This window comes from Danio rerio, chromosome 12, assembly GCF_049306965.1.
Source record: "Danio rerio strain Tuebingen ecotype United States chromosome 12, GRCz12tu, whole genome shotgun sequence".
Taxonomy (NCBI): Eukaryota; Metazoa; Chordata; class Actinopteri; order Cypriniformes; family Danionidae; genus Danio; species Danio rerio.
Window position 1 is genome coordinate 799,458 of NC_133187.1, and position 13,043 is coordinate 812,500.

General features: G+C 35.4%; 2 protein-coding genes across 3 annotated transcripts in view; one reads left to right on the forward strand and one right to left on the reverse strand.

Moving 5' to 3' along the window:
* Positions 1-13,043, forward strand: part of mprip (myosin phosphatase Rho interacting protein) — a 288,081-nt gene that overhangs the window by 141,513 nt on the left and 133,525 nt on the right. The window lies entirely within an intron of this gene.
* wu:fj29h11 overlaps positions 1-13,043 on the reverse strand; it is a 68,989-nt gene that overhangs the window by 45,757 nt on the left and 10,189 nt on the right. For both annotated transcript variants that reach the window (XM_009306366.5, XM_009306367.5), the window contains 10 exons: positions 12,542-12,945; positions 12,170-12,298; positions 8,802-8,999; positions 7,997-8,137; positions 6,899-7,159; positions 4,916-5,093; positions 2,940-3,106; positions 2,425-2,553; positions 1,012-1,187; positions 361-533 (listed from right to left, as the gene is read on the reverse strand). In XM_009306366.5, the coding sequence (XP_009304641.1) occupies positions 361-533; positions 1,012-1,187; positions 2,425-2,553; positions 2,940-3,106; positions 4,916-5,093; positions 6,899-7,159; positions 7,997-8,137; positions 8,802-8,999; positions 12,170-12,298; positions 12,542-12,945 (1,956 nt within the window). The remainder of the gene's footprint in view (positions 1-360; positions 534-1,011; positions 1,188-2,424; positions 2,554-2,939; positions 3,107-4,915; positions 5,094-6,898; positions 7,160-7,996; positions 8,138-8,801; positions 9,000-12,169; positions 12,299-12,541; positions 12,946-13,043) is intronic.

The following is a 13,043-nucleotide window of genomic DNA, read 5'->3' on the forward strand; positions in this document are numbered from 1 at the left end:
TCCACCCAAAAGGATTGATAGCTCCACCCTAAATAACTAATAGCTCCACCCTAAATGACTAATAGTCCCGCCCTAAAGGACTGATAGCATCACAATAAAGGACTGATAGCTCCACCCTTAATGACATAGCTCCACCCAAAAGGATTGATAGCTTCACCCTAAATTACTAATAGTCCTGCCCTAAAGGACTGATAGCTCCTCCCTTAATGACATAGCTGCACCCTACAGGACTGATAGCTCCACCCTAAATGACTAATAGTTCCACCCTAAATTACTGATAGTCCCGCCCTAAAGGACCAACAGCAAATTTAGATTTCATGCCAACTTTATCAGAGCAATCTGATTGGTGGATGCCCGTACCACAGTATTTGTCGATGAAGTCCTTCAGAGGGCCGTGATTGGGCAGAAACACGAGCTGCCATTGAGTCCAGTCATGCAGATCCTGAAGCAGAGGAGCCGAAAGCAGAGCCGCCATCGCCTGATCCCGACCCACCTCACCCAGCAGACCCACCGCCGGCTCAGACACACACACACTGATGGAAAACACACACAATAACACCATCAGATTGATGCGCTTTTAATGAAAAACTCACTTCACTTTGACTCGTATTTCTAAATAACTAGACAAAATGCTTCTGGATTTAAGAACTTTGAGATATGTGGACTAGAAACAAGACAAAAACATATAATAATACACCTTAGTCTAATATAAACACTTAAAACACTTTCCAGCTGCATATTCACACTTCTCCAGCACTTTACAACTATGGCAAATGACATACTTCATCACATTATAGCAGATACTACCTGTTATAGTATACTATAGTATAGTATAATAGAGTATCGTATAGTATAGCATATCATACTGTACTATAGTATAACATATAACAGTATAGTATGGCATGCTATAGTATGGTATGGCCTAACATACTGATAGTATAGTATAGTATAGTACTGTACAGTATAGTATGGCATGCTACTGTATGGTATAGTGTAGTATGATATCAGTACCCTGTAGTGATGGGCAGCAGTGGACACTCGTAGCGAACAGCACTAGCGAGGACGTGTCCGCTAAGCTCTTTCTGCCTCTGGGTGAGGTTCAGCAGAAAACTCAGCGGCCCGTGACCCAGCTCACGACTGTCCCGTATCCGGTAATGATTCCTCAGAGCCGCCTCGATGAACGCCAGCTGACAAAACACACAGAACATACTTCGTTCACTACTAGGCCTGCACAATATGTGGTTCCAGCATCGATATCCCACTGTGACATTGCAGTCACATCGCATGATCATTCACTCATTTAACTTTGGCTATGTTTCTTAAATAATCAGGGGTCGCCACAGAGGAATGAACCGCTAACGTATCCAGCATGTTTTACACAGAAGATGCCCTTCCAGCCGCAACTCAACACTGGGAAACACCCATACACTCTTGCATTTACACACATACACTACAGACCAATGTAGTAGATCAGTTCCCCTATAGCGCATGTGTTTGGACTGTGGGGGAAACCGGAGCACCAGGAGGAAACCCACACCAACACAGGGACCCACTGCACCACCGTGGCACCCCATAATTAAATATACATCAGTTAATTTAATACTTTTTAAGGCTTAAATTTAGCTTTTGAAATATAAGACCCCGACAGCTTGCACATGTTTCATATTGAGCATTTCAGAAACAAACAGCCAGACAGAATCTGCAGACAGGTTTTGCCGTTTCTCTGCAGAATCTTTGTACAAATCAATGGATTTGTCTATGCAGAATGTTACTATAGCAACTAAAAACTTGCCCTCACTTTATATTAGGCGGCCTCAATTAATATGGACTTCGATTGAAATTAATTATTTGTTTCTATTTACTTACGGTGTACATGCAAAAATGCTTGTTTTGGTCTTGTTTTTAGTCTAAATATCTAAAAGTTCTTAATTTAATGATGTATTTTCCTGGAAAGCAAAAAATACAGTCCTGTTTTCAGAAATAATAAGTCAAAATGAATTGAGTTTATCCTTAAAACAAGCAAAATGATCTGACGATTGGTGAATTAAATAAACTTGTTTTCGTTTTTAATTCAGAACGTTTTGCTTACCCCCGTTGGCACATTATTTAGCTTGTTTTAATGACAAACTCACTTAATTTTAACTCTTTATTCTAAAAAACAAGACTGTATGTTTTGTTTGACAGGAAAAATGCTGCTTGAATTAAGAATATTTGGATATTTGTACTAGAAACAAGACAAAACAAGCGCATTTTGCAGTGTGTGTGAACTGCCCCTTTAAGCAATGAAGCAAACGTGACAGTGTGGTTTGTTCATCAGTGTGAGATGATGCTAATATGAAAGATTAATGGGATTAATCTGTGATTTTCAGCATGCTAAGATTGTTTGACAGGTAGCGTGTAGTGTGATGAGCGAACGTTACACACCCTGCTGTCATCTCCGTCTCCACACTGCTTAATGAACTCAAAAACATCCTGTCTGCAAGGCCTGAAGCCGCTCAATCCCGGATCCTGGTTGTCGATGCAGACGGCGCCCCCTGCTGCCTCCTGCAGGACCTGCACAAACAACAACACACACACTATGGCTCATTTTCAGATGCTGACATTATGTATGTGTTAGTACGCATGCGTGACTGTCTTGTAGTGTTCTGATTTCGTGAATGAATGCGTGCACGAGCGGTTGTCGCCAGAAATATCTATTACATGACGCATAACAGTGTGTTATAAACGCCTACACCTACTACAATCATCACAGTAAGCATGCAATGTGGGTTACAACCATAGGCATCATAACAGATGCACATCTACTCGCATACTGTATTTAAAGCACTACATAGTAGGAAAGTATGCAATTTCAGACACAGCCCAAGTGTAAACAGCTCTGAAAACAGATGTAATAAAAGAAAAACCCAAGCTAAATGAGCTCAAGCATGAACACACACCTTTTTGTTCTTGATGATGAAGTCCAGGAAAGTCCCCTGCTGCAGCTGACTGAAGTCTCTGAAGCGGAAGTGCTCAGCGATCCTCTTTTCCAGCGTGCGGAGATGCACCAGAGTCAGCGTGCTCTTAGAGTTACACACAGACTCCTGGAAAAACCTCTTCACATCATCTACGCAAAACACAGACTGGAGTTAGTACAGACAACTAAAGCTGAAGATATAAATACCAGTTTAAGCTTAAGTTAAAGCTTAAGTCTATTTATTTACATACAGCGCTCAGCAATAAACTTTATTTTCACATCCAAAATAAAAGTTTGTTTTGACATATGTGAGTGTACGGTGTATTTTTATCATGCATATATACAGTGCTCAGCATATATGAGTACACCCCCATTTTAAAACGAATATTTTTGTCCATTTCTCAGTGAACATGGGTAATATATATTGGTGCATTGGTGCAAAACAGATTGATTTAACAGGAATATTTATTAAAATAATATTTTAGTCACAGAACATCTTTACAAAATGGAAAGATAATGCATTTAAAATCATGCAAAAATAAAATTACAAACTACAACATTTCAACTAAACTGTAATCTTATTTTGTTTCTCTTGATTTTTGCTTAACTTTATTTAATATTTTTCTATGACATAACTTTGGGCTGCTAATTTTTGAACCATTATTGTAAGTTATTTTGTTAGATTTGGCTTCAGTACTGACTAATCTATTCACACACACTTAATATTGAAAATATGCATTTTCATGAGTTCACACTTGCAGTCGTTTAAGTATAAGGCGTATTTGCCGTGCTGTCCGGGGAGAGGGCTCTGAGCTCGGGGAGACACCCCAACTCGAGTTGTTCCCCTCATCAGGAAACAAAGAAGAGTTGGGATTCGAGCGAAGTATCTAGCCATCTAGCCTGGCCCAAAAACGCTTCCCCCGGGAATGCAATGCTTAAGAGGTGAGGTGTCGGGGTGGTGGAGGGATGCTAAAGTCGTGAGACGCTGCAGGTAAGACAGCTTTGGTATATATAGGCGTTTGGTCAAGAACTTATTTGATAATAGAATAATTGTCAATGACATATTCGATACTGCAACTTCTGCGTATGCTCCTCCCAAAATTTGTTTACAAAACATCCCTAAATGAGAGATTTGTAAGGGGTGTACTTATATATGCTGAGCACTGTAAATACACTCATGCATGCATATATTTGAGAAAATGTTTGTTTATATTTAGCTATTAAATATATATGTACATGATACAAATTACATATAAATTCAATTATCAATGCATATGTATTGTTTCTATGTGTGTGTGTGCATCACATATACATAACACACACACACACACACACACACACACACACACACACACAGTTGAAGTCAGAATTACTAGCCCCTCTAAATTATCAGACTGCTTGTTTATTTTTTCCTTAATTTCTGTTAAGTGGAGAGCAGATTTCTTCAACACATTTCTAATCATAATAGTGTTAATAACTCATCTCTAATAACTGATTTATTTTCTCTTTGTCATGATGACAGTAAATAATATTAGACTAGATATTCTTCAAGACACTTCTATACAGCTTACAGTGACATTTAAAGGCTTCACTAGGGTAATTAGGGTAACTAGGCAGGTTATGGTAATTAAGCAAGTTATTGTATAATGATGGTTTGTTCTGTAGACTATCGGAAAAATACAGCTTAAAGGGGCTAATAATATTGACCTTAAAATGGTGTTTAAAAAATTAATAACTTATTTTATTCTGGTCGAAATAAAACAAATAAGACTTTCTCCAGAAGAACAAATATTATCAGACACACTGTGAACAATTCCTGAATCTGTTCAACATCATTTGGGAAATATTTAAAAAAAGAAGACAAAAATTGAAAGGGGGCGAATAATTCTGACTGTATATTAAATTTTTTCAGCACTCCTTCTTCTTCACTTTGAGTGGAAATCAGAAACTAGTGAGCACCTTCAGTAGGGAGCATCTCCGCCGGCGTCTCTTCTGTCTTTTTCTCTGCTTTTTTCTGGGGTTTTTCTTTCGCCACCAGATCCTGAGGTGCATCCAGAGAGCCACAGCATATCGCTAGCTGGAATAAAGCTCTGGCTAATCGGTCGCGGTTTATACAGGAGAGGAACGTCTGAATGGTCTGAGGAAACACACAGAAAAACACACGCGCTGCTTCAAACTTATTTTTAGGCTTTAAGCTTTTAGAGCCCTGTCAAACACTGAAATGCAAAATAGCTAATACAACAATATGAATATTCCTAAGGCTACAAACAAATCTAATTATGCATTTTAAAAAATACTAGTAATATTAATAATAATAATACCAAACAAATGTAAATTGTCCTGAATAAACTGGCTACAACAGAGTCGAATTTCAGCAAAGTAGTGGTTTTAATATTTATATACAGGTGAGGGAAAAATTATGAATTGATTAATATGCTCTGCTGGTTTGTCCATTAATACCATCACACATATTTTATCATCTCCTCATCTGTTTAAATTAAATCACATCACTTTTTTGATGCATACATTTTTTAAATGTATGCACAACTTGGCGTTTCTATACAATATTTAATATATTTTGCACATAAAAAAGGGTGGATTGAAAACAGCTATTGATTAATAATGCACTAAGTATGCAGAACAACCACAGGCGGTTCCACTGCTGTCAGAACACTGCCTATAGGAATAATGAACAATGAAACAGACATGCCAAAATAAAACCACAGGAAAAACCGGTCTGATGAGTGAGATTATTCTCAACAGACTAGAGATAATTATCCTCATCTCATCTATCAGGGTTCCTATACCTTTTCCAGAGTCAAATGTGAACATGTTAAGCACTTTCCAGCTGCATTTTTACACTTTTCCAGCACTTTACAACTTACTTGACGTACTTACACACATATACATATTTTATCACAGCTTAGCAGATACTACCTGTTATAGTACTTTATAGTATATTATAAGAGTATATTATAGCATAGCCTGATATAGTATAATATAGTATCATATAGCATAACATAGGGTAGCATGTATAGTATAGCATAATAGTATAGTATGGTATAACACAGGATAGTATAACATAACATAACATGTTATAGTACAGTATAGTATAGCCTAACAGTATAGTATTGTACAGTATAACATGGTATAGTACAGTATAGTTTAGCCTAACAGTATAGTATTGTATAGTATAACATGGTATAGTAAAGTATAGTATACCATACCATAACATAGTATAGTATTGTAAAGTATAGCATTATTAGAATAGCATAACATAGTATAGCATACCAACATACTATAGTATTGTATAGTATAGCATAACATAGTATAGTATGGAATAGTATAGCATAGCATACCATAGCATAGTATGGCATAACAGTATAGTATGATATAATATAGGATAGTATAGCATAACATAGTATAGCGTAGCATAATAGTATATCATACCATAACAGTATAGTATAGCATAACAGTAGAGTATGGTATAAAATAGGATAGTATAACATAACATAGCATAATATAGTGTAGTATAGTATGGTACTGTATAGTATAGCATTCCATACTATATTATTGCATAGTATAGTATGGCATGCTATAGCATGGTATAGTGTAGTATAATATATTATAGTATGGTATAGTACACTATAGTAGAGTATGGTATACTATAGTATACTCTAGTGTAGTACAGTACAGTATAGTATAGTGAAGTATAGTTTTCCACACTATTATTTAGTATTGCATTGTATAGTATACTATAGTATTGTATAATATATAGTATGGAATAGCATTGCATGGTCTATTATAGTGTGGTGTAGAATATTATAGCATAGAGTAGTATAGTGTGTTATAGTATAGTACAGTATAGTATAGTATAGTAAGATACAGTATAGCATAGCATAGTATTTTAAGCATTCCCAGTACCCATATAAAGTCTCTTACCTTCGTCATGCTTTTACTGAAGACGCCTTCAGAATTGATGAAGACTTCCAGCACTGCATCGGTGGCCGTCATACTTGCGTATTTCTTTCTCAGCTCTGCGTTCCCGATGTGGGAGAAGATCATGGGTCCCTGCGCTGGATCCAGCAGGCTCTTCTTGATCTTATACATTTTGGCCTCCACCTCCTCCTGGATCTCCTTCTGAATGGTTTCTTTGGCTTTCTCCATGAGCAAGTAGTCAGCAGCCGAAGCCTTATTTAGCGTCTAAAAACACAAGAAATAATGCAGAACTTAATAATAAATAATAAAATGCAGAGCCCTTAACTGTCACTATTCAACAATGGGACAGTTACGTTTACATCACTTTTTTGCAATTAAATACTAATACAATCAAGGCAAACTATATATCATTGGAAAGGTCTAAGACTTCTGAATGCATATTTTATAATTGTTTAAGTTACATAGAAAAAGTAACCGATTAAAAACACATTTAATATTAATTTAATATTAAAAACACATTACTCTCATCGTACAACCTGTGGGAGCATTTACTACATTTATAAATTATAATTCAATAATATAAACAATACACTCATAACAAACGATATATCATTTGAAAGCTTAACTTGTCTAGTTTCCATATCTGGTGATTTCGTTTTAATAGATATTACTGAGCAACATTTATTTATTAATTTGCAACAATAATACTCAGAGTAAAGCATTACTTCGCTACAGTAATCCACATGTACAACTTGTTATTGTTTTTAGAAGATCAAATATCACCAAACTTCCCATACTATTTTAGGGTTTTATGAAAAATTTAGAAAATATATAGCTTATATTACTCAAAACATAAGGAGCGCCCTAAGATGATCATTAATGGAAACTGGATGACTCTGGTGGTCATGTTAGGTATTGCACAGGCAAAAAATATTACTGAAAGTTCATTTTTGGAGATATCAACTTCAAATTTGGAATATAATTAATTCAGATTTTAAGCTTTGATTTTCTGTCCAATGTTGATAAAACGTTACACTAATATCAACAACAAGATAAACTCTACAGCAGAACCCCACTAGTCCCAACGATGGATAATCTTACCGAAATGGGCAGGCCGAGACTCTGGATCCTGATGCCGAGTTCATAAGGAGACTCACAGCTGTACTGATCTGCAAGATGCTTTAGGAACTCTGCAAGGTCAACTCTAGGCACCTTGTTTATTCTCCTGTACATTCTGAGACTCTAAAACAAGCAGAAAACCAAAATGAGATTGAGTCGTGTCGCTGTAGACCATGAAACCCAAACCTGATCCTGCAGGTTTACTCTCCAACTTTAGTCTACCTACATCCACACGAAGCCAGAGATTCCCCTATACAATGATTATTATTATACATATAGACTGTTTTTACATTACTGTGAGGGTTAGAGAAGGGGTAAACGTTAATAAAATGCAATTTAATGTGTAATTTAATAAATAATATGAATAATACTGAGTATAACTGCTGTTTTTACATTACTATGAGGGTTGGAGTGGGGGTAGACGTTAATAAAATACAATTTAATGGGTAATTTTATAAATAATAGGAATAATACTCTTTATAATTGCTGTTTTACATTACTGTGAGAGTTGGGGTAGGGATAGACACTAATAAACAACAACTACCGGGTAAATCAATAAATAATGTAAATAATTCTCATTAATTCCCATCCACAGCTGTATCCCTTCTAACAATAACCAAGGGCTGTTATTCTGGACACTTCAACACCTCTTAACATGACGCAGCACAAAATGAAACATGATTGGCTGGTTAACCTGTCAGTCAAATAACACAGTGGGCGGTCCTTGACCATTCAAAGCAACCAGAGCTTATTTTTCATCCATCCCTGCAGTGTAAATCGGACTCACCCTCAGAATGTCGACGGTTGAGATCTGATGCACGTCGTCGTCTTTAGTGTTTGCATCGATCCTGAACATGCGGTGGATGAGAGGAAGCTTGCAGAGTGGGCCGAGGTGCAGCTCCTCGAAGCGCTTCTTGTTCTTCAGGTTGGCCAGAGCTTGTCCGAGTTCGTAAAGTGTGCAGACTGAAGACACGGCCTCCACTGACTGATACAAGAGAATAAACACACACTATAAACTGCGAAAATGCTTTTATTTTGTCTTGATTCTAGTTGAAATATATAAAAACTCATAAATCATGAAGCCTTTTTTAGACAAGCAAATAAATGTTGTGTTTTTAGTAGAAAAGTGTAGTTTTGGAAAAACTAGTTTTAGTGTAGTTTTAGAAAAGTGTTTTTCTTTTCTTAAAACAAGCTAAATGATCTGCCAGTGGGGTAAGCAGAATGAGGAAAACTTGATCATTTAGCTCGGCCCACTGGCAGATTATTTTGCTTCTTTTAGGAAAAACTCCAGCTAATTTTGACTGAAATTTTCTAAAAGCGGTTTTCAAATGCTGCCAATACACTTTTCATATGTTGGTTAAATCAGAATGAATTATGTTATGTTTGTTAACTAAAGACTATTACAGCATGTTTGTTATTAAAATAGTAAAGCATGATGTTTTTTTTTAAATATAAAGCTAAAAGGCCTCAAATTTAAATAATTTTTACAACATTCTTGTCTATACACTGATATTTATAGGGATTTTAAGTAGCATTTAGCATTGCACGGTATTTTATAGTATGATATGGTATGGTATAGTAAAGTATAGTATGCTATAGTATAGAATTGCATTGCATGGTATAGTATGGTATAGTACAGTATAGTATAGTGTGTTATAGTATAGTATGGTACAGTATAGTGTGGTTCGGTATAGTATATAGTATAGTATGGTATAGTATATTATAGTGGGGTATGGTAAAGTAGAGTTTGGTATGAAATAGTATAGTGTGGTATGGTACAGTATAGTGTGGTATAGTATATAGTATAGTCTGGGATGGTATAGTATAGTGTGGTATGAAATGGTATAGTGTGGTATGGTACAGTCTAGTGTGGTATAATACAACATTGAATAGTGCAGTACAGTGTGGTAAAGTATAATATTGTATAGTATATAGTATAGTATAGTGTGGTATGGTATGGTGTAGTATATAGTATATTATGGCATAGTGTGGTATAGTATAATATTGTATAGTATAGTATTGACCTTATTCTAAAATGCGGAAGTGCACCTGTTTTCGCGATTGTCTTAGAACTTCTGTTTCAGTCGCCTATGGGAGATATGACAAGGAATAATAAACGGCAAAAAACGGTCAAACTACTTGCTCTACAAACAAATGTTTGCATGACTATACAGACCAAGTAGAATAATATAACAAGGAAATATCAGTTTGCAACATCAAGCAGCGAAACAAGCCGTTTTTAATGTCTAAAAATGAATGGAAGTGAATGAGACCGGAAGTCTTGTGCCAAAAAGATTCAAATGGCTGCACCCACTCGTCCACGGAGAATAAGGTCAATAATGTGGTTGGTATAGTATATTAGAGTATGGTATAGTTTTTGGTATAGTATAGTGTTGTATAGTATGGTGTAGTATATAGTATAGTATGGTATAGTGTGGTATTGTATAGTATAGTATAGTATATTAGAGTATGGTATAGTTTGGTATAGTATAGTGTTGTATAGTATGGTGTAGTATATAGTATTGTATGGTATAGTGTGGTATTGTATAGTATAGTATAGTGTGGTTGGTATAGTATATTAGAGTATGGTATAGTTTGGTATAGTATAGTGTTGTATAGTATGGTGTAGTATATAGTATAGTATGGTATAGTGTGGTATTGTATAGTATAGTATAGTGTGGTATGGTATAGTATATTAGAGTATGGTATAGTTTGGTATAGTATAGTGTTGTATAGTATGGTGTAGTATATAGTATAGTATGGTATAGTGTGGTATTGTATAGTATAGTGTGGTATGGTATAGTATATTAGAGTATGGTATAGTTTGGTATAGTATAGTGTGGTATAGTATAGTATGGTGTACTATATAGTATAGTATGGTATAGTGTGGTATTGTATAGTATAGTATAGTGTGGTATGGTATAGTATATTAGAGTATGGTATAGTTTGGTATAGTATAGTGTGGTATAGTATGGTGTAGTATATAGTATAGTATGGTATAGTGTGGTATTGTATAGTATAGTGTGGTATGGTATAGTATATTAGAGTATGGTATAGTTTGGTATAGTATAGTGTTGTATAGTATGGTGTACTATATAGTATAGTATGGTATAGTGTGGTATTGTATAGTATAGTGTGGTATGGTATAGTATATTAGAGTATGGTATAGTTTGGTATAGTATAGTGTGGTATAGTATAGTATGGTGTACTATATAGTATAGTATGGTATAGTGTGGTATTGTATAGTATAGTATGGTATGGTATATTAGAGTATGGTATAGTTTGGTATAGTATAGTGTGGTATAGTATGGTGTAGTATATAGTATAGTATGGTATAGTGTGGTATAGTATAGTGTGGTATGGAATGGTATAGTATATTATAGTATGGTATAGTATAGTATAGTATAATATAAAATATTTAGCACATAAATAAATAAGTAAATAAATGAATAAATAGACAAATTCACTCTAAACTCTCTAATGACTCTAAAGCTTTTATTTTATGCACAAGCAAAACAAATAAAAATGCTTTACTAAAATTTAATTGTTTTATAGTTATTTATTATGACCATTTAGTAGGACCATTTTTTATGAAAGCAACACAATTACATTTTAAAGCAGTTACAAGCACTTTATCAAAAATCAAAGCACCTTGCAAAAACTAGATGAATGAATTCCAGCAATTTTAAGCATTCCCAGCACCCACATAAACCCTGATCTATGAGTTTATAAATATAACGATAATAGGCCTCAAATTAAAATTATTTTAACAACTATATTGCCTATGCAATTATATTTATAAGGATTTTAAGCAGTATTTATTATATTGAAGATCTTATCCTCAAACATAGTAAATAGAAAAGTAATTTAGATGCAACTTAAACGATGTAATTGATCAATCACTTTTTTGAGTTTAATTACTCAATATTGGTCTCTACTGGTATTTTTTGTCTCATATTGGCGGCACGTTAAAACCAACAAATATTAGAGCAATATGTCCTAAAACATTGAAATGTGCAAGTTGTGAGGTCTAGAATTTGATAGCTTGCATTGATTTATTAGTATTTGCCGTGGAGTTTCTGTGATATTTCTATTGCGTTTTGTTTTTCAGTAGGGATATGTGGAAAACAAGGAGTTGAGTGTAAATCTGCGTACCTCAATATACAAATTGATCTCCTTGAGCGTGCGCTGAAGATCCTGCAGTGCTGGAAGATGCCGGCGAGGGTCGATGTTCATATCCCTCAAGCTGCACACTTGCAGAAGTGAACAAACTCTGCCGATCACCTACAACACAAAGAAATACAAATTAAGTGAAGCATAAAGGTTTCCTGTTTTGAGCTGAAAACATTGTCGTGTATGAATACTTATGAACGTCAATAAGATGTATCTGAGGACTTTAGTATTTATATTGTTTGTCCTTTTCTATTCATGTTGTCATCTGAAAGTGTTTTTGTTTTGATTTGTTTGAAAAATAAAAATAAATAAAAATAAAATCAATCAATCAATCAATCAAAAAAAACGACAAACCCTCTCGATGGTGACGTGCTCTCCTTCAGTTGCAAGAGCTCTCAAGACGTCTTCAATCAAACAGTTCACATCATTAGCGCTCATGTTTTTTCTGCGTTTTCCGGCATTCTCTTCATTGTCCAGCAGAGCTTCCATTGCCCTCATGTTGGCACCGTGCACCTCCCTCACCTGACTGTAGTAGGTCTCGCTGAACACAGGCCCTCTGCCCTCCTTTAGCCTCAATTTATCAGCTTTGGAAGGTTTAGATCCAAAAAGCGGGAAGTCACTTGCTGACAGATTTCCAGGGGTTGCCATTCCACCGGGAAACTGAAGCAAAGGGGATCCCGCCTTGGACCGTACCACTTGTTCATTCACCACAACGGACAACGGTTTCTTCTCATCTTTGCTAATTGTCTCTGGAGGTTCTGTAAGAATAAAGTCAATGTGCTTTTAAGCCTCAAACCCAAAGTTCGCTCAAAAAAGAAAATTCTTTCATGTACTAACTCTTCAGTTAAGAGGAAGC